Below are 21,782 nucleotides of genomic sequence, written 5' to 3' on the forward strand. Positions count from 1 at the left end.
TAAACATGGTGTTGTGTGCTATAACCACGCCCCTTTATGCAAACATGGTGCTGTGTGCTATAACCACGCCCCTTTATGCAAACACAGTCGGTACAGTGCGCTATAGCCACGCCCCTTTATGCAAACATAGAGGCGATGCCGTGAGCAATACCCACGCTTCTTTATGCAAATACCGAGGTGGTTCTGTGCACTATAACCACGCCCCTTTATACAAAGACAGTCGGTACAGTGAGCTCTAACCACGCCCCTTCATGCAAATATAGAGGCAGTTCTGTCCGCTATAGCCACGCCCCTTTATGTAAACACAGAGCCGTTACGATGCGCTATAGCCACGCCCCTTTATGCAAACACAGCCGGCGCCATGAACTATAACCACGCCCCTTTATACACATATGGTGCTGTGCGCTGTAGCCACGCCCCTTTATGCAAACACAGCCTGCTCCGTGCGCTGTAGCCCCGCCCCATTCCGGGAACTCCCGCGCGGCGCTGCCGCTCCCCCCTCGCGCCGGGGGCGGTGCCGTGACGCCTCCCGCTGATTGGCGGCGGGGATCACGTGGCCGTGGCGTCAATTCCCGGAAGCGAGGGCGCCGCTCGGCGAGTCCGGGACCGCTGAGCTCCCCCGAGACCCGGGATCGAACCCGGGATTGCCCCGGGTCCTTCACCCAGCACCGGGATCGAACCCGGGTCCCTCCGCTTGCCCCTCTGTCGCCCTGTCCCTCTGTGCCCCTCTGTGCCCCCTGTCCCTCTGTCCCCCCTGTCCCTCTGTGCCCCTCTGTGCCCCCTGTCCCTCTGTCCCCCCGTCCCTCTGTGCCCCCTGTCTCTCTTTCTATCTGTCGTTATCTCCCCCGTCCCCGCTGTTCCATCTGTCCCTTCTCTCCCCTCTGTCCTCCATCTCTCTCTCTTTCCCCCTGTCTCTCGAGTGTCCCTTTGTCCATCTGTCCCCCTCCTGTCTCCGCTGTCCCGTCTCTCCCCCCTCTATCCCTCTTTCCCCCTGTCCCTCGCGTGTCCCTCTGTCCCCTCTCTCCCCTCTCTGCCTCCTGTCCCTCTGTCCCCGCCGCTGTCCCCTTCCCTCCCCTCTCCCCTCTCTCCCCCCGCTTTCCGGTCTCTCCCGGTGCCCGGGATGGCGGAGGGCGGCCCGCGGCGGCTCCGCCCGTGGTTGCTGGCCCAGCTGCAGAGCGGGCGCTTCCCCGGTTTGCAGTGGGACGACGCGGCCCGGACGGCGCTACGGATCCCGTGGGCGCACGGCGGGCGGAGCGGGGCCCGCGACGGGGCGGGGGCGGCGCTATGCAGAGTAGGGCGGAGACGGGGCGGTGCTATGCAAAGTAGGGGGGGCTATGTACAGTGAGGGGAGTGGGCAGCGACGGGTCGGGGGCGGCGCTATGCAAAGTAGGGGCGGGGCTGAGAGCGGGGCTTTGCTGGGTGGGGGCGATGCTATAGCACCGAGGGGCGGGGCTATGCACAGTGAGGGGAGTGGCCAGCGACAAGGCGGGGACAGCAAGATGCACAGTAGGGGCGGGGCTCTGCAGGGTAGGGGCGGGGCCACAGCGACAGAGGGGCGGGGCTATGCACAGTGAGGGGAGTGGACAGTGATGGGGTGGGGCGGTGCTCTGCAAAGAAGGGGCGGGGGCCTGCGGCGTAGAGGCGGGGCTTGTGGGGCAGGGGCGGGGCTATGCAAACTAGGGGCGGGGCTACTGTGACCGAGGGGCCAGGGCCACACTATGCAAAGTAGGGGCGGGGCTATACAGGGTGAGGACGGCGTTGTGTGAGGTGGGGCTATAGCACCGAGGGGCGGGGCTGCAGCGAGCAAGGGGCAGGGCTATGCACAGTGAGGGGCGGGGCTCGCGATGGGGCAGGGATTGCACTTTGCAGGGTAGGGGCGGGGCTATGCAGGGTAGGGGGCTGCACAGTGGGGTGGGGCTATGCAAAGTAGGGGTGGTGCTAGGCAGAGTGATGGGTGGGGCTATGCCGACCCGAGGGGGCGGGGCTCTGCAGAATGAGGGGCGGGGCTGGGGAGGTGCTCTGCAGAGTGTGGGCGGGGCTATAGCGACCGAGGGGCGGGGCTCTATATAGTAGGAGTGGGGCTGGGGGCGGGGCTGTGCACCACATGGGGTTTTGCATAAATGGGCAGGGCTATGTAGTGAGGGGCGGAGCCTGCAGTGTCAGGGGCAGGGCTACACAGAGGGGCGGGGCTATACAGAGGGGCGGGGCTATGTAGTGAGGGGCGCAGCCTGCAGGGTCAGGGGCGGGGCTATTCAGAGAGGGGGCGGGGCCAGGCACGGTGGGGGCGGGGCTAATAACGATGCTCTGTAATGTTGTGGGCATTGCCAAGGGTGTAGCTCTGCACAGTGGGGCGGGGGCCTAACGATGGGCGGGGCTTCGCAAAAGTGAGGGGCAGAACTCTGTAAGGTGATGGGTGGGTCCTGGCTGAGAGGCGGGGCTTAAAGACTGGGAAAGAGGGAGGAGCTAAGAAGAGGGCGGGGCTATGGGCGGGCCCACGCTAAGCAAAGCCATGGGAGGAGGCGGGGCTTGAGCCACGCCCCCTCTGCTGGAAGGAACCTGGTGGGGGCGGGGCCTGGACAGCAGCAGGGCGGAGCTGTCGAGCATTGGGCAGAGCCACGCAAAGTGCGAGATTGGGGCGGGGCCGCGCTATGCAAATGAGCTGGGCGTGGCAGTGGGCGTGGCCTGACGTCGCTGCTCTCGGCAGGCGTGGGCGGAGTACAAGGGGCGGCTGCGGCCCGGGGACCCCCCCCGACCCCGCCGGGTGGAAGACGCGGCTGCGCTGCGCCCTGGCCCGGAGCCCCGAGTTCCGGCAGCTGCCGGGGCGGGGCCGCTCCGACGGGCCCTGCCCGTACCGCGTGTACCGGGTGCTGCCCGCCCGCGGTGAGAACCGGGAACGGGGATGGGAACGGGAATGGGAATGGGGGGAGGGAATAGGGGGGAACGGGAAATGGGGACATCAAATGGGGGATGGAGTTTGGGGGGACACAGGGAATGGAGTGGGGGGACTCAATATGGCGGGACACACCAGAAATGGGGATAGAATATGGGGGGCACACAGGAAATGGGGACTGAATATGGAGGGGACACCAGAAATGGTTATGGAATATCGAGGGACACACCAGAAATGGGGACTGAATATAGGGGGACACACCGGAAATGGGGGCTGGATATAGGGGGACACACTGGAAATGGGGATGGAATATGGGGAGACACAAGGGAAATGGAGAGTGGGGACTGAATATGGAGGAACACACCAGAAATGAGGACTCATTTTGGGGGTACACACAGGAAATGGGGAGTGGGGTCTGAATATGGAGGAACACACGTGAAAAGGGGACTGAATATGGGGGGGCGGAAATGGAGAGTGAGGACTGAATATATGGGGACACAAAGGAAATGGGATCGAGGGACTGAATATAGGAGGGGACACAGGATATGGTGTGAGAGGACGAAATATGGGAGGACACACCGGAAATGGGGATGGAATATGAGAGGACACACTGAAAATGGAACGAGGGAACTGAATATGGAGAGAACACAGGAAATGGGGACTCATTTTGGGGGGACACACCGGAAATGGGGATGGAATATGGGGGGACACACCGAAAATGGATGAGGGGTCTGAATATGGGGACACACAGGAAATGGGGGTTGAATATGGAGGGGCACAAGGGAAATTTAATGCGGGGACTGAATATAGAGGGGACACTGGAAAAAGGGGGAGGGGACTGAATATGGGGGGGACACAGCGGAAATGGGAACTCATTATGGGGAGACACACTGGAAATGGAGAGGAGGGACTGAATATGGGGGGATACACTGGAGATGGGAACTGAATATGGAGGGACAAAAGAGAAATGGAATGAGGGGGACTGAATATGGGGGGACACACAGGAAATGGGGACCGAATATTGGGAGAGGCACCAGAAAAGGGGGGGGACAAAGGAAATGGGGACTCAATAGGGAGGAACAGTGGAAATGAGGGAACAGGACTGGATGTGGGGAACCCCCAAATCAGGAGGGGTCCCAAGTGGGGGAGGCCGTTGGGGCTGGGGGTGCCCCGAGATGGGGGAACCAAACCAGAGGAGCACCGGGGGTGGGGCCAAACAGGGCACCGGACAGGCAGGGGGAGGGGAGGAGGGGGTCAGAGCCGTGTTAACCCTCTCAGTTCCGCCTCCCAACAGAGCCAAAGCCCCCCAGGGGCCGGCAGAGCCAGAAGGAGGCGGGGCTGAGCCCTACAGAGCCCCTCCCACCGACCCCCGCCCCCCGAGAGCCAGGATGGAACCACGGATGAGGAAGAGCCCGGTGAGAGGGGGGGATGGGGGCGGTTCTGGGCCAATGCTGGGGCTGGTGTGGCCCTGAGGGCAGAGCTACAGGGTGTGGCCTCTGCCTGACCATGCCCTTTTAGCAGAGGCTCCGCCCCCGGAAGTGCTGCCCCTGCGCATTGAGGTGGAGAGCGCGGAGCCCCTCCCCCCTGCGGATGGTAAGCCACACCCCAAAAGGGGAGGAGCTAAATCTTACCACGCCCCCAACACTGACACAGTATTGGCTCCTCCCCCGAACCTGGGGACCTACCGAGCTTTGGCTCCAGCCCCACCCTCTGTGGCCCCGCCCTTTTCATTCCACCCCCTTTAGCCATGCCACACTCTTCACCTTTTAGCCCCGCCCCTCACCGTGACCCCGCCCCTTTCATCATACCCCACCCTTTAGCCCTGCCCCCTCGCTGTGACCCCGCCCCTTTCATTTAAACCCCTTTTAGCCACGCCCCTTGCCCTGACCTCACCCCTTTCATTTCCACTCCACCTCCTTTAGTCCTGCCCACTCCCCACCTTTAGCCCTGCCCCTTGAATTCCTAATTCACCCTTTAGCCACGCCCACTCCCCACCTTTAGCCCCGCCCCTTGAATTCCTAATTTACCCTTTAGCCACGCCCACTCCCCACCTTTTAGCCCTGCCCCTTTAATTCCTAATTCACCCTTTAGCCACGCCCACTCCCTACCTTTAGCCCTGCCCCTTTAATTCCTAATTCACCCTTTAGCCACAGCCCACTACCCAGCTTTAGCCCCGCCCCTTGAATTCCTAATTTACCCTTTAGCCACGCCCCACTCCCCACCTTTAGCCCCACCCATCACAGTGACCCCACCCCCTTCATTCCTAATCAACTTTTAGCCACGCCCACTCCCCAGGTTTAGCCCCACCCCCTCACTGTGACCTCACCCTTTTCATTTATACCCCACCCTTTAGCCATGCCCATTCCCCACCTTTAGCCCCGCCCCCCGCGCTGACCCCGCCCCTTTCCTGCAGGGGACGCTGCGCTGCTGCTGCGGCTGCGCCGAGGCCCCGCCCGGGCCTGGCAGGGGGCGGTGCCTCCGGGCGAGTACCTGCTGAGTCCTCCCGGCCGCCAGGGGGCGGCGCCGCCGCCGCTGCCGCGATTGGTGCTGCCGCTGGGGGCGGGGCCAGGGCTGCTGCTCAGCAGCGCCCCCCGGGGGCTCTTCCTGCGCCTGCGCCCCGGGCACGGCTCCGCCCCCCGCCATGGTCAGGGGCCCCCACGCCCCCCACGGGCCCCCTCCAGCCGGGGGGCGCTGCTGCAGCCGTTCGACAGCCAGCGCTTCCGGGAGGGTGAGAGAGACACTAACGGGGGGGGGGGAGGGACTTCCGGTGGGGAGGGGAGGGGAGGAGCAACTTCCGTTGGGGGGGAGAAACTTCCGGTTGTGTTAGAGTAATTTCTGGGGAAGGGAGATCAGTTCTGGGGAAAGGGAATCAACTTCCGGTGGGGGAGAGGAACTTCTGGGAAGGGAGAGCAATTTCCAGGGTGCAGAGGAACTTCTGGTGGTGCGAGAGCAATTTCTGGGGAGGGGAAGCAACTTTTGGGGAGGGAGAGCAACTTCCGGGGAGGGGAGAGACTTCTGGGGAGAAGAGAAATTTCCAGGGAGGGAGAGACCAAGAATAGCAACTTCCAGGGGAAGAAAAGCAACTTCTGGGGGCGAAGAGAGACTTCCGGGACAGGGAAAGCAACTTCAGGGGGACTAAAAGACTTCCGGTGGGGCAGAGCAAAATTTGGGAGGGGGAAGAGCAACTTCCAGGGGGCATAGAGAGACTTCCGGGGAAGGGAGATGAGTTCTGGAGGAGGAGAAGCAACTTCCGGGTAGGGAGAGACGAACTTCCGGGTTGGAAAAAGCAACATCTGGGAAGGGGGAGAGAGAGCAAATTCCGGGGGGAGAACTTCCGGGAAAGGAAGATCAACTTCCGGGGGAGGAGAACAACTTCTGGGGAAGGGGGAAAGCGACTTCCAGGAGTAGAAAAAAAGAACTGGTGTGGAAAGAGCAACTTCCGGCGAGGTGGAGAGTGGCTTCCCGTGGTGGGAGAGGAATTTCCGGGGGAGAAGAGAGGAATTTCGGGGGGCAGAGGGCAACTTCCGGGGAGGGGAGATCAATTCCGGGGAAGGGGAAGCAAGTTCTTGGGCAGGGGAGAGCAACTTCCGGGAGTGGAAAAAAGAACTTCTGGGGAGTGTAAAGCAACTTCCCCATGGTGGGAGAGGAATTTCCGGGGGTGGGGAGAGCAATTTCCAGTAAGGGAGAGCAACTTCCGGGGGAAGGAGAGCAACTTCCGGGAGGGGAAAAAGGAACTTCCGGGTTACAAAGAGCAACTTCTGGCGCAGTTGACAGCAACTTCCGGTGGTGGGGACAGCAACTTCCGGGAGGGGAGTGACCAAAAATTCCGGGGGGGGGGAGGGGCCAGGACCAAACCACCGGGGGAGGGGCCGTGGAGGGGGGAGGGGCCAGGCCCCAAATCCTCCCCCCATTTTGCCCCTCCCCCCCGCTGACCCGCCCCCTCCCCCCCAGAGCTGGAGCTGCACCGGGCCGGGGTCGGGCCCCTCCCCCCGCACCGCGTGACCCTGGAGCTCCGCCCCCCCGAGGAGGGGGAGGGGCTGCTGCTGGAGGTGGGGGAGGGGCGGGTCCCCTAAGGAAGGTTGGGGGGTCCTGGGATGTTTTGGGGGGTCTTGGGTGGGGTGCCCTAAGGGATTTTGGGGGGGTCCTGGGGGGCATCTCAGGGGGAGTTTGAGGGAGGTCTCAGGGGGTCTCGGGCGGATTTTGGGGGGCTCTCGGAGGGGGTCTCAGGGAGATTCTGGGGGGTCTTGGGGGTGTCTCAGGGGGATTTGGGGGGATCTCGGGGAGGTCTCGGAGGGGGGTCTTTGGGGGGGGTCTCGGGGATTTTTGGGGGGGTCTTGGGAGTGTCTGGGAGGGATTTTGGGGGGTTCTCAGGGGGATTTTGGGGGCTCAGGGTTTTTGGGGGGGTCTCGGGATTTTTGGGGGGCTCTCAGGAGTATTTTGGGGGATTTTTGAGGGGCTCTCTTTTTTGGGGGGGGTCTCGGGGGGGATTTTGGGGTGATCTCACGGGTATTTTGGGGGGTCTCATGGGGTCTCTCAGGGGTATTTTGGGGGGATCTTTGGGGGGCTCCCAGATGTATTTCGGGGGCATTTTTGGGGGGCTCTCACGGGTATTTTGGGGGCATTTTTGGGGGGCTCTCAGGGGTATTTTGGCGGCTACTTTTGGGGGTCTCACCCCCCGTTTCCCCCCCAGCTGGAACAGGCCTTTGCCCAGCGCCTCCTGGAGACCCTCGGGACCCCCCCGGGCCCCCCCGCGACCCCCCCGGGGCAATAAAAGCAGAAATGGGGGCAACCCCGCCCCTCCCCCACACTGAGGGGGCATCACCGGAAATGGGGGAGTGGCTGGGGGGGGGAGGGGACCCCAAAACCGAGGGGGGGAGGGGCTGGGGACCCCCCGAAACCACAGGGGGAGGGGGAAGGAACCCCAAAATCAGAGTGGGGGAGGGGAGGAGATCCCAGAATTGGAGGGGGGGAGGGGAGCTCAAAACCGGTGCTGGGGCGGAGGGAAGGAAGGGGTCCCCCAATATCAGAGGGGGTAGGGGACCCCAAAACCAGAGTGGGGGAGGGGAAGGAACCCCCCAAACCAAAGGGGGGCCCAAAGTTAGAGCAGGGGAGGGAAGGGGAGGGGACCCCAAAACCTGAAGGGGGGGAGGAGTGGAGACCCCAAAACCAAAGGGGGAGGGAAAAGGGGACCCCAAAATCAGGTTAGGGGAGGGGACCCCAAAACTGGGGCAGGTGGGGGAGGGTCCCCCCAATATTGGAGGGGGGGAGGGCCCCCAAAACCAGAGAGGGGGGAGGGGAGGATACCCCAAAACCGGGGCATGGGGGGGAAGGAGGGCAGGGGTCCCCAACAAAAGGGGGAGGGGACCCTCAATACTGGAGGGGGGAGGGGCTGCAAAACCCCAAAACCAAACGGGGAGGGGACCCCCAGAACTGGAGGGGGGAGGGGACCCCCCAGGACCAGAGGGGCATCCCGGCGGTGTCCAAGAAGGTTTTTTTGTTTTTATTGGGGGTGGGTGGGAGAGGGGCAGGGGGTGGGGGAGGGGCGCCCCCCCGCGGGGGGGGTCTCAGTCGTCCTTGAGCCCCCCAAACACCGAGGCCGGGACCCTTCCTCTGCTCCAGCTGCACCTCTGGGGGGGGACAGAGAGAAACGGGGGGGTGAGTCAGGGACCCCTCCCCCACCCGGGACCACCAGGGACTCCCCCATTTTCAGCCCCTCCCCCCCCCTTGGTACTGTCAGGCTCCTCCCCCTTTGTGTCCATTTCCCCGTGCCCCTCCCCCCACCACTGGGCCCCTCCCCCTCTCTCAGCCCCCCTCCCCCTCCTCAAGGCCCTCCCCCAGTACCCTCAGGCCCCTCCCCTATCATTAGGCCCCGCCCCCCGGGTCCATCGGGCTCCTCCCCCTCCCTTAGCATCGCCCCTGGTACCGTCAGGCTCCTCCCCCTCCTCCCTGCCCCTCCCCCCTCCCTTTGCCCCACCCCCTCCCTTAGCCCCACCCCTAGAACCGTCAGGCTCCTCCCCCTCCTCCCTGCCCCGCCCCCCCGGTTGTCAGGCCCCACCCCCTCCCTTCTTAGCCCCACCCCTAGAACCGTCAGGCTCCTCCCCTCCTCCCTGCCCCGCCCCCCCGGTTGTCAGGCCCCTCCCATTCCTTAGCCCCGCCCTCTCCTTTGCCCCTCCCCTCCCTTAGCTCCGCCTCCAAGTACTGTCGGGCTCCTCCCCTCCCTCTGCCCCGCCCCCCCCGGGTACCATCGGGCCCCTCCCTCTACCTTAGCCCCGCCCCCCGGTTCTGCCTGGCCCTCCTCATCATTAGCCCCGCCCCCTGGTACCGTCGGGCCCCTCCCCCTCCCGTAGCTCCGCCCCCTGGTACCGTCGGGCCCCTCCCCCCTCCCGTAGCCCCGCCCCCGGTACCGTCGGGCTCCTCCCCCTCCTCGTCCAGGTCGATCTCCTCGGGGTTCCCCTGCAGCGACAGCGGTGGCTCCGACCCCCGGCACCCTCGGCCCTGAACCCCAAAACAGAGAGAGACACCCCAAAATCAGGGACAGGAACCCCAAAACACAGAGAGACACCCCAAAATCAGAGACAGACACCCCAAAACACAGAGAGACACCCCAAAATCAGGGACAGGAACCCTAAAAACAGAGACAGACACCCCAAAATCAGGGACAGGAACCAAAAAACAGAGATAGACACCCAAAAATCAGGGACAGGAACCCCAAAACAGAGACAGACACCCCAAAATCAGGGACAGGAACCCCAAAACACAGAGAGACACCCCAAAATCAGGGACAGACACCCCAAAACACAGAGAGACACCCCAAAATAAGGGACAGGAACCCAAAACAGAGAGAGACACCCCAAAATCAGAGACAGGAACCAGAAAACACAGACAGACACCCGAAAATCAGGGACAGGAACCCCAAAACAGAGACAGACACCCCAAAATCAGGGACAGACACCCCAAAAATCAGGGACAGACACCCCAAAATCAGGGACAGGAACCCCAAAAACAGAGACAGACACCCCAAAAACAGAGACAGACATCACAAAATCTGGGACAGGAACCCCAAAATCAGGGACAGGAACCCCAAAACACAGAGAGACACCCCAAAATCAGGGACAGGAACCCCAAAACACAGAGACAGACACCCAAAAATCAGAGACAGGAGCCAGAAAACACAGACAGACACCCCAAAATAAGGGACAGGCACCCCAAAACACAGACAAACGCCCCAAAATCAGGGACAGGACCCCCAAAATCAGAGCTGGGACTCCAAAATCACCCAGAGTCCCCCAAAAAACACTCAGTGAGCACAAATCAGAAATAGGGAACCCCAAAATCAGAAGTGGGACCCCCACAATCACCCAGGGACCCCAAATCAGCACTGGAGACCCCAAAACCAGAGACAGAGAGAGAGAACAGAGACAGCCCAAAATCAGAGACAGAAACGCCCCAAAATCAGCACTGGGACCCCAAAATCAGCTCTGGGACCCCAAAATCAGCACTGGGACCCCAAAGTCACCCAGGGACCCCCGATCAGAAACAGAGACCCCAAATGAGCCCCAGGGACCCCGAATCAGCACACAGTGAACTCGGAGGGGGGGCGTGGCCGTGTGAAATGGGCGTGGCAGGGCAGGTGGGTGTGGCAGTGGGTGTGGCTATGTGGGGTGGGTGTGTCAGTGGGTGTGCCAGGGTTAGGTGGGTGTGTCAGTGGGTGTGGCTATGTGGGGTGGGTGTGTCAGGGCAGGGTGGGTGTGTCAGTGGGCGTGTCAGGGTTAGGTGGGTGTGTCAGTGGGTGTGTCAGGGTTACTGGGTGTGTCAGGGTTAGGTGGGTGTGTCAGTGGGTGTGTCAGGGTTAGGTGGGTGTGTCAGTGGGTGTGTCAGTTATGTGGGTGTGTCAGTGGGTGTGTCAGGGTTAGGTGGGTGTATCAGTGGGTGTGTCAGGGCAGGGTGGGTGTGTCAGTCGGTGTGTCAGGATTAGGTGGGCGTGTCTCACCTGACGAACAGCACCTGCTGGGCGGGGCGAGGCAGGGTGGGTGTGTCAGGGTTAGGTGGGTGTATCAGTGGGTGTGTCAGTGGGTGTGTCACTAGGCGTGTCTCACCTGACGAACAGCACCTGCTGGGCGGGGCGGGGCGTGTCCCGCTGTGCCTCGGCCGCCAGCGCCTCCGCGCGCTGCTCCAGCAGCTTCATCTCGTCCAGGCCGCTCTGCCCCGGGGCCAGGTCTGACACTGCGGGAACGGGGGGTCAGGGGGGCTCGGGACCCCCGGGACCCCCCCACGGAAACCCCATGGACCCCCCTATGGATTCCCCCCCATGGATTCCCCCCATGGATTCCCCCATGGATTCCCCCCATGGATTCCCCCATGGATTCCCCCCCATGGATTCCCCCCATGGATTCCCCCCATGGATTCCCCCATGGATTCCCCCCTGTGGCTTCCCCAGGACCCCCCATGGACCCCTGGACCCCTCTGAGACTCCCCCATGCCCTGGCAGTGCCACACCTGTGCCCCCCATGCCCTCAGTGGTGCCACACCTGTGCCCCCATGCCCTGGCAGTGCCACACCTGTGCCCCCCATGCCCTCAGTGGTGCCACACCTGTGCCCCCATGCCCTGGCAGTGCCACACCTGTGCCCCCCATGCCCTGGCAGTGCCACACCTGTGCCCCCCATGCCCTCAGTGGTGCCACACCTGTGCCCCCCATGCCCTGGCAGTGCCACACCTGTGCCCCCCATGCCCTCAGTGGTGCCACACCTGTGCCCCCCATGCCCTGGCAGTGCCACACCTGTGCCCCCATGCCCTGGCAGTGCCACACCTGTGCCCCCCATGCCCTCAGTGGTGCCACACCTGTGCCCCCCATGCCCTGGCAGTGCCACACCTGTGCCCCCCATGCCCTCAGTGGTGCCATACCTGTGCCCCCCATGCCCTGGCAGTGCCACACCTGTGCAGTACCTGTACCCTCCCTGTGCCCTCTGGTGCTGTACCTGTGCTGTACCTGTACCCTCCATGCCCTGGCAGTGCCACACCTGTGCCCCCTGGCATTCCCGTACCTGTGCCCCCCATGCCCTGGCAGTGCCATACCCGTGCCCCCTGGCATTCCTGTACCTGTGGCCCTGGCATTTACGTACCTGTACCCTCCATGCCCTGGCAGTGCCATACCCATGCCCCCTGGCATTCCCGTACCTGTGCCTCCTGGCATTTCCGTACCTCTGCCCCCTGGCATTTCCGTACCTGTGCCCTGGCATTTCTGTACCTGTGTCCCCTGTGCCCCCTGGCATTCCCATACCTGTGCCCCCCGTGCCCTGACAGTGCCCCACCTGTGCTCCCCATGCCCCCTGGCATTTGCGTACCCGTGCCCCCTGGCATTCCCATACCTGTGCCCCCGTGCCCCTGGGCATTCCCATACCTGTACCCTCCATGCCCTGGCATTTCCGTACCTGTGCCCCCCATGCCCTGGCAGTGCCATACCCGTGCCCCCTGGCATTCCCGTACCTGTGCCCCCCATGGCCTGGCAGTGCCACACCTGTGCTCCCCATGCCCCCTGGCATTTCCGTACCCGTGCCCCCTGGCATTCCCGTACCCGTGCCCCCCCTGTGCCCCCTGGCACTCCTGTACCTGTGCCCGTGGCGCTGCCCGACACCTTGAGCATCTGCGAGGCCATGAAGTTCACCTGGGTGTTGTAGGTGGCCTGGACGCTGCGCTTGATCCGCAGCATCTCCCGGATGGTGTCCTCGTTCCCGTGGCGGATCTCAAACTCCTTCCACGTCTGCCAGAAACTGCCCGTGATCTGGGGATGGACACACAGACAGACAGACAGACAGGGTCAGCATCTCAAACTCCTTCCACATCTGCCAGAAACTGCCCGTGATCTGGGACGGACACACAGACAGACAGACAGACAGCGTCAGCATCTCAAACTCCTTCCACGTCTGCCAGAAACTGCCCGTGATCTGGGGACGGACACACAGACACACAGACAGACAGACAGACAGCGTCAGCATCTCAAACTCCTTCCACGTCTGCCAGAAACTGCCCGTGATCTGGGGACGGACACACAGACACACAGACAGACAGACAGACAGGGTCAGCATCTCAAACTCCTTCCACGTCTGCCAGAAACTGCCCGTGATCTGGGACGGACAGACAGACAGACAGACAGACAGACAGGGTCAGCATCTCAAACTCCTTCCACGTCTGCCAGAAACTGCCCGTGATCTGGGGACGGACGGACAGACAGACAGACAGATGGACACACGGACACGGTCAGAATCTCAAACTCCTTCCACGTCTGCCAGAAACTGCCCGTGATCTGGGGACGGACGGACAGACAGACAGACAGACAGGGTCATTGTTTCCTGCCAGAAACTGCCCGATTTGACAGACAGATAGATGGACAGACACACAGACAGACAGACAGACAGACATGGTCACATCTCAAACTGCTGACAGAAACTGCCCGTGATCTGGGGATGGACAGACAGACAGACAGACAGGGTCAGCATCTCCTGCCAGAAACTGCCCCTGATCTGGGACAGACGGACAGACAGACATGGGGACACTCCTGGCCAGGAGCCACCTCAGCCAAGGGTCACAGATCTGGGAGCAGTGAGAGCCCCCAGTGTCCCCAGTGTCACCAGTGTCCCCAGCCCATCCCAGTCCATCCCAGTGTCCCCAGTGTCACCAGTGTCCCCAGCCCATCCCAGTCCATCCCAGTGTCCCCAGTGTCACCAGTGTCCCCAGCCCATCCCAGTGTCCCCAGTGTCACCAGTGTCCCCAGCCCATCCCAGTGTCACCAGTGTCCCCAGCCCAACCCAGTCCATCCCAGTGTCCCCAGTGTCCCCAGTGTCCCCAGCCCATCCCAGTGTCCCCAGTGTCACCAGTGTCCCCAGCCCATCCCAGTCCATCCCAGTGTCCCCAGTGTCCCCAGTGTCCCCAGTATCACCAGTCCCTCCCAGTCCATCCCAGCATATCCCAGTCCATCCCAGTCCCCCCAGTGGGTCACATATCTGTGAGCAGTGGGTGTCCCCAGTATATCCCAGTCCATCCCAGCATATCCCAGTCCATTCCAGTGTCCCCAATCTCACCCTGGGGTCGCAGATCTGGGAGCAGTGGGTGTAGATGGCGCGTGCCCGATCCACCTCGCCCAGCCCATCCCAGTATATCCCAGTCCATCCCAGTATATCCCAGTATATCCCAGTCCCTCCCAGTCCCCCCAGTCTCACCCGTGGGTCACAGATCTGGGAGCAGTGGGTGTAGATGGCGCGTGCCCGATCCACCTTGCCCAGTCCCTCCCAGTATATCCCAGTATAACCCAGTCCCTCCCAGTATATCCCAGTATACCCCAGTCCCTCCCAGTATCCCCAGTCCCTCCCAGTCCATCCCAGTATATCCCAGTATAACCCAGTCTCACCCTGGGGTCGCAGATCTGGGAGCAGTGGGTGTAGATGGCGCGTGCCCGATCCACCTTGCCCAGTCCCTCCCAGTATATCCCAGTATAACCCAGTCCCTCCCAGTATATCCCAGTATACCCCAGTCCCTCCCAGTATCCCCAGTCCCTCCCAGTCCATCCCAGTATATCCCAGTATAACCCAGTCTCACCCTGGGGTCGCAGATCTGGGAGCAGTAGGTGTAGATGGCGCGTGCCCGATCCACCTTGCCCAGTCCCTCCCAGTATATCCCAGTATATCCCAGTCCATCCCAGTATATCCCAGTATACCCCAGTCCCTCCCAGTATCCCCAGTCCCTCCCAGTCCATCCCAGTCCATCCCAGTATATCCCAGTATAACCCAGTCTCACCCTGGGGTCGCAGATCTGGGAGCAGTAGGTGTAGATGGCGCGTGCCCGATCCACCTCGCCCAGCTTGCACTCCATGTCGGCGAAGCGCAGGCACAGCTCCCGCGCGGCATCGTCACCCAGCACCTGCACAGGGACGGGGCACTGGCACACCTGGCACACCTGGCACACCTGGCACCAGCCGTGCCACGCAGTGCCCACCTGGGACACCCAGTGCCCACCTGGGACACCTGGCACTGGCTGTGCCACACAGTGCCCACCTGGGACACCCAGTGCCCACCTGGCACACCTGGCACCAGCCGTGCCACACAGTGCCCACCTGGCACACCTGGCACCAGCCGTGCCACACAGTGCCCACCTGGGACACCCAGTGCCCACCTGCGCCACCCAGCACCTGGGACAGAGATGGTGACATCTGTGCCCACCTGTGCCTCCCAGTGTCCCCAGTGCCACCCAGCACCAGCTGGGAACCAACCCAGTCCCACCTGAGACACCTGGGACCACCTGGGGACTCCAGTGCCCACCTGTGCCACCCAGCACCTGGGGACAGGGACGGTGCCACCGGGACACCTGGGACAACTGGGACACCTGGCACCAGCTGTGCCCCCAGCACCCGCCTGTGCCCAGCTGTGCCTCCAGTGCCACCTGGGACCAGCTGTACACACCTGTGTCCACCTCTGCCCCCCAGTGCCCAGCTGGGACACCTGGGACCACCTGGCACCACATGTGCCCACCTGGCACCAGCTGGGACCCCAGTGCCCCCCTGAGACACCTGGGACCAGCTGTGCCACCTGTACCCTCCTGTGCCACCCTGTACCCTGCTGGGACCACCTGTGCCTTCCAGTGCCCACCTGTGACACCTGGCACCACCTGTGCCCACCTGTGACACCTGGCACCACCTGTGCCCACCTGTACCCTCCAGTGCCCACCTGTGTCCCCAGAGCCCACCTGTGCCACTTGGGACCAACTGTGCCCACCTGTGCCCATCTGTACCCACGCGTGCCCAGCTGTGCCTACCTGTGTGCCCGTGTACCCACCTGTGCCCAGCTGTGTCCCTTTCTACCCACCTGTGCCCGCTGTGCCCACCCATTCCATCTGTGCCCACCCGTGCCACCTGTCCCCACAGCTGTGGGTGAGCCCAGGTGTGCCCAGGTGCCCCAGGTGTGCCCAGGTGCCCACCTCGATGGCCCGCTGGTAGATGGGGCGCGTGTGGGTGACCCCAAAGAACTCAGTGCCCCCAACCCCAGGTGTGCCCATGGGTACCCATGTGTGCCCAGGTGTGTGCCCAGGTGCCCCAGGTGTGCCCAGCTGTGCCCAGGTGCCCACCTCGATGGCCTGCTGGTAGATGGGGCGCGTGTGGGTGACCCTGAAGAGCTCAGTGCCCCCAGCCCCAGGTGTGCCCAGGTGCCCCAGGTGTGCCCAGGTGTGCCCAGGTGCCCAGGTGCCCACCTCGATGGCCCGCTGGTAGATGGGGCGCGTGTGGGTGACCCCGAAGAGCTCGGCTGCCCGCCGGATGTAGATGTGGAACATGTCGCGCTGCTGCTCGGGTGGCACCGCCCGCGTGCCCCGCTCGTACACGGCCATGGCGCGCCGTGCCAGCCCAAACTGCTCCTCCAGGCGCGCGTACAGCAGGTAGATGGCTGGGGGCACGGACAGACGGACAGACCGGGTCAGGGGACAGACGGACAAATGGGGACAAGGACATGGGGACGCAGGGACAGTGAGGGGACAGGGACACGGGGACATGGGGACATAGGGAAGGGAGGGGATAGACAGGGACACACGGACAGACAGACAGGAGGGGACAGGGATGGGGACAGGGAAGGAGGGGACAGGGACAGGGGACAAGGACAGGGACAGACAGGGACAGGTACAGGGGACAGGGACATGGGGACACACAGGACAGGGACAGGGGACAAGGACAGGGACAGACAGGGGACAGGGACATGGGGACACACAGGACAGGAGGGGACAGGGGACAAGGACAGGGACACAGGGTCGGACAGGGACAAGGAGGGATAGGAACAGGGAGGGACAGGGACATGAGAACAGGCAGGGGACAGGGACAGGGACATGGGGACAGCCAGGGACAGTGAGGGGACAGGGACAGGGAGACACAGGGACAGACAGAGGACAGGGACAGGGTGAAGGGACAGGTATGGGGACAAGGACAGGGGACAGGGGGACACCCAGGGACAGACAGGGAGACAGAAGGGGACAGACCGAGGACAGGGACAGAACAGGTACATGGGGACAGAGAGGGGACAGGGAAGGGACAGTGACAAGGAAAGATAGGGAGGGACAGCGAGAGGACAGCCAGGGACAGAGACAGAGACAGGGACAGGGACAGAGACAGGGACAGGGTGAGGGGACAGAGCAAAGGAGAGGAACAGGGACAAGGGACAGTGAAGAGACAGGGACAGGGAGGGGACAGGGCAGGGACAGGGATACCTGCCATGTCCCCAGTGCCCCCCATGTCCCCAGTGTCCCCAACAACCCCAATGTTCCCCATCCCCAATGCCCCCCATTGCCCCCCATGTCACCAATGCCCCCTCAATGCCCCCAATGCCTTCAACATCCCCAACGTCCCCACTCCCCCCACGTCCCCAATGGCCCCGATGCCCCCCATGTCCCCGATGTCCCCAATGCCTTCCCCTGACCCCAATGCCCACAGTATCCCCAATGTTCCCATATCCCCCAATGTCCCCCATGTCCCTGATGCCCCCACTGCCCCCTGATGTCCCCATATCCCCCCATTGTCCCCAGTGCCCTCCCCTGTCCCCACTGCCCCCACGTCCCCCATCCACAATGCCCCCCACTGCCCCCCATGTCCCCGTATCCCCCAGTGTCCCCGATGACCCCCACGTCACCAATGCCCCCAGTGCCCTCCCCTGACCCCAATGCCCCCAGTATCCCCAATGTCCCCCATGTCCCCATATCCCCCAACGTCCCCACTGCCCCCCATGTCCCCATATCCCCCACTGGCCCCATATCCCCCCACTGTCCCCAACGCCCTCCCCTGTCCCCACTGCCCCCAACAACCCCCACGTCCCCCATCCCCAATGCCCCCCACTGCCCCCCATGTCCCCGTATCCCCCAATGTCCCCGATGACCCCCCGTGTCACCAATGCCCCCAGTGCCCTCCCCTGACCCCAATGCCTCCAGTATCCCCAATGTCCCCCACGTCCCCATATCCCCCATGTCCCCATATCCCCCAACGTCCTCACTGCCCCCCATGTCCCCAGTGCCCCCCCCATGTCCCCTTGTCCCCATGTCCCTACTCTTGGCGTGCTGGGGGGGGCACCCGTCCAGCGCCTGCTCGAAGAGGTCCCGGGCGCGCTCCAGCTTGCGGCCGCCGTACCGGGCCACGAACTTGGACAGGTACGTGAGCCACAGGTCCCCGACGTGCGGCCAGCGGAACAGCGCGATGCCGCGCTCGTAGGCCTGGGGGGACATGGGGACATCAGTGTGGGGACATTGGGGACACGGTGACATCGGCGGAACAGCGCGATGCTGCGCTCATAGGCCTGAGGTGACATGGGGACATCAGTGTGGGGACATTGGGGACACGGTGACATCGGCGGAACAGCGCGATGCTGTGCTCATAGGCCTGAGGGGACATGGGGACATCAGTGTGGGGACATTGGGGACACGGTGACACTGGCGGAACAGCGTGATGCCGTGCTCATAGGCCTGAGGGGACATGGGGACATTGGGGACGTGGTGACACCAGCGGAACAGCACGATGCCGCGCTCCTAGGCCTGCGGGGACATTGGGGACATCAGCATGGGGACATGGTGTCACCAGCGGAACAGTGCGATGCTGCACTCATAGGCCTGGGGGGACATGGGGACATCAGCATGGGGACATTGGGGACATCAGTGACATCAGCGGAACAGCGTGATGCCGTGCTCGTAGGCCTGAGGGGACATGGGGACATTGGGGACACCAGCATGGTGACATGGTGTCACCAGTGGAACAGCTCGATACTGCGCTCGTACGCGTGGAGGGACATTGGGGACATCAGCGTGGGGACATTGGAGACACGGTGACACCAGTGGAACAGCACGATGCTGCGCTCATAGGCCTGAGGGGACATTGGGGACACTGGGGACATCAGCATGGGGACATTGGGGACATCAGCATGGTGACATGGTGTCACCAGTGGAACAGCTCGATACCGCGCTTGTACGCATGCAGGGACATTGGGGACATCAGCCTGGGGACATTGGAGACACGGTGACACCAGCGGAACAGCGCGATGCCGCGCTCGTACGCCTGAGGGGACATTGGGGACACTGGGGACATCAGCATGGTGACATGGTGTCACCAGCAATGCCACGCTCGTAGGCCTGCGGGGACATTGGGGACACTGGGGACATCAGCATGGGGACACAGGGATATGGTGCCGCCACCGGAACAGCACGATGCCGCGCTCGTACATCTGTGGTGACATGGGGACACTGGGGACACGGTGCCACCACCACACAGTGCAATGCCCCACCCGTGTGCCCATGGGGACACCCTCGTGAGGCACAGGGTCACTGCGGTGTCCCCAACTCCCTCCTGCGGTGTCCCCAGCACATTCCTGGGGTGTCCCCCCAACCCCTCCAGCCACAGGGTGTCCCCAACCCCTCTGGGTGTCCCCAACCCCTCTGGGTGTCCCCATCCCCCTGCTGTGCTGGGCTGTCCCTGCAGTGTCCCCAGGTGTCCCAGCTGTCCCTGCAGTGTCCCCAGCATCACCTTGAAGCTGTCCTTGAAGTGGCTGTGCTCCTCCAGCTGTCCCCATTGTCCCTGGCTGTCCCTTGTTGCCCCTTCAGTGTCCCCAGTGTCCCTGGCTGTCCCCATTGTCCTCAGTGTCCCCAGTGTCACCCTGAAGCCATCCTCAAAGCGGCCGTGCTCCCCCAGCTCCCCCAGTGTCCATGGCTGTCCCATTGTCCCAGCTGTCCCCAGGTGTCCCCAGCTATCTCTGCAGTGTCCCAGCTGTCCCTGGCTGTCCCCGCAACGTCCCCAGTGTCCCCGATGTCCCCGTGTCACCTTGAAGCTGTCCTCAAGCAGCCGTGCTCCCCCAGCTCCCCTCGTTGTCCCAGCTGTCTCTGTCTGTCCCCAGCTGTCCCTGCAGTGTCCCCACAGTGTCCCCAGTGTCACCTTGAAGCTGTCCTCAAAGCGCCCCAGCTCCTCCAGCTGTCCCAGCTCCTCCATTGTCCCTGTCTGTCCCTGTCTGTCCCTGTCTGTCCCTGTCTGTCCCTGGCTGTCCCTGCAGTGTCCCCAATGTCCCCAGTGTCACCTTGAAGCTGTCCTCGAAGCGCCTGTGCTCCTCCAGCTGTCCCAGCTCCTCCATTGTCCCTGTCTGTCCCCAGCTGTCCCTGTCTGTCCCCAGTGTCCCCACAGTGTCCCCAGTGTCACCTTGAAGCTGTCCTCGAAGCGCCCGTGCTCCTCCAGCTGTCCCAGCTCCTCCATTGTCCCTGTCTGTCCCCAGCTGTCCCTGTCTGTCCCCAGCTGTCCCTGCAGTGTCCCCAGTGTCCCCAGTGTCACCTTGAAGCTGTCCTCGAAGCGCCCGTGCTCCTCCAGCAGCAGCGCGTAGTTGATGACGATCTGGGGGGTGGCGATGCGCAGGTCCAGGATGCGCTCGTACACACTGCGGGTGGACTGGGGACAGGGACAGGGACAGCAGGGGGACACGGGGACACCAGGGGGACAGCAGGGGGACAGAGACAGGGACACCAGGGGGACACCAGGGGGACACGGGGACAGCAGGGGACAGGGGACATGGGGACAGAGGGACAGCCGGGGACAGGGACAGAGACAGGGACACCAGGGGGACAGGGACAGGAGGGGACAGGGACATGGGGACAGAGGGACACCCGGAGGACATGGGGGACACCAGGGGGACATGGGGACAGAGGGACACCAGGGGGACATGGGGATAGGGACAGGAGGGGACAGGGACAGAGACGGGGACACCAGGGGACAGGGACATGGGGACACCAGGGAACACCAGGGGACAGGGACAGAGGGGACGGGGACAGAGGGACAGAGGGACACCCGGAGGACATGGGGGACAGCAGGGGGACATGGGGACAGAGGGACACCCGGAGGACATGGGGGACAGCAGGGGGACATGGGGACAGAGGAGACAGGGACATGGGGACAGAGGGACACCAGGGGGACATGGGGATAGGGACAGGAGGGGATAGGGACAGGGACACCAGGGGACAGGGACATGGGAACACCAGGGAACACCAGGGAACACCAGGGGACACCAGGGGACAGGGACAGAGGAGACAGAGACAGGGACACCAGGAGGACATGGGGACAGCAGGGGACAGGGACAGGGGGACACCAGGGGACACCAGGGGACAGGGACATGGGGGACAGAGACAGGGACACCAGCAGGACATGGGGAACACCAGGGGACAGGGGGCAGCAGGGGGACACCAGGGAACAGGGACAGGAGGGGACAGGGACAGGACAGGGACACCAGGGGACAGGGAAAGGGACACGAGGATAGCAGGGGACAGGAGGGGACAGGGACATGGGGACAGAGACAAGGACACCAGGAGGACGTGGGGAACACCAGGGGACAGGGGGACAGGAGGGGACAGGACAGGGACACCAGGGTACAGGGAAAGGGACACAAGGACAGCAGGGGACAGCAGGGGACAGGAGGGGACAGGGACATGGGGGCAGCAAGGGGACAGGGGGACAGCAGGGGACAGCAGGAGGACATGGGAACAAGGACAGAGGGGACAGCAGGGGACACCAAGGGACAGGGACACGAGGACACCAGGGGACAGCAGGAGGGTATGGGAACAGGGACAGGAGGGGACAGGGACACCAGGGGGACATGGGGACAGGGACAGGGACAGAGGGGACAGGGAGACAGGGATGGGGACATGGGGACAGAGGGACACCAGGGCACAGCAGGGGAACACCAGGGGGACAGAGGGGACAGGGATGGGGAGAGAGGGGACATGGGACAGGGAACGTGAGGACACAGGACACGGATGGGGACAGAGAGAGGGACAGGGGGACACAGGGACACACGGACAGAGGGGACAGCAGGGTCACAGCCACGCCCAGCACCCCCGGACACAGTGGGGGGA

The 21,782-nt window shown here is 63.3% G+C and overlaps 2 protein-coding genes across 5 annotated transcripts in view; one reads left to right on the plus strand and one right to left on the minus strand.

Moving 5' to 3' along the window:
• Positions 1 to 570: 570 nt before the first annotated feature.
• Positions 571 to 7,697, plus strand: LOC134432981 (interferon regulatory factor 9-like). Its single transcript, XM_063181858.1, is given in 9 exon segments — positions 571 to 1,291; positions 2,705 to 2,743; positions 2,745 to 2,880; positions 4,185 to 4,258; positions 4,260 to 4,305; positions 4,409 to 4,483; positions 5,304 to 5,618; positions 6,842 to 6,939; positions 7,581 to 7,697. Coding segments are annotated over 9 exon segments (1,035 nt in total). The 5' UTR covers positions 571 to 1,120; the 3' UTR covers positions 7,662 to 7,697.
• A 714-nt stretch (positions 7,698 to 8,411) lies between these two features.
• The window catches only part of XAB2 (XPA binding protein 2), a 37,129-nt gene continuing 23,758 nt past the window's right edge, over positions 8,412 to 21,782 (minus strand). For 2 of the 4 annotated variants that reach the window (XM_063181885.1, XM_063181888.1), the window contains 8 exons: positions 20,212 to 20,325; positions 17,957 to 18,119; positions 16,125 to 16,315; positions 14,679 to 14,801; positions 12,498 to 12,669; positions 10,987 to 11,113; positions 9,295 to 9,385; positions 8,412 to 8,517 (listed from right to left, as the gene is read on the minus strand). In XM_063181885.1, the coding sequence (XP_063037955.1) occupies positions 8,455 to 8,517; positions 9,295 to 9,385; positions 10,987 to 11,113; positions 12,498 to 12,669; positions 14,679 to 14,801; positions 16,125 to 16,315; positions 17,957 to 18,119; positions 20,212 to 20,325 (1,044 nt within the window). In that variant the 3' untranslated portion in view covers positions 8,412 to 8,454. The other 2 variants (XM_063181886.1, XM_063181887.1) reach the window with 2 other exon arrangements.

This window comes from Melospiza melodia (assembly GCF_035770615.1).
Source record: "Melospiza melodia melodia isolate bMelMel2 chromosome 17 unlocalized genomic scaffold, bMelMel2.pri SUPER_17_unloc_1, whole genome shotgun sequence".
Classification (NCBI taxonomy): Eukaryota; Metazoa; Chordata; class Aves; order Passeriformes; family Passerellidae; genus Melospiza; species Melospiza melodia.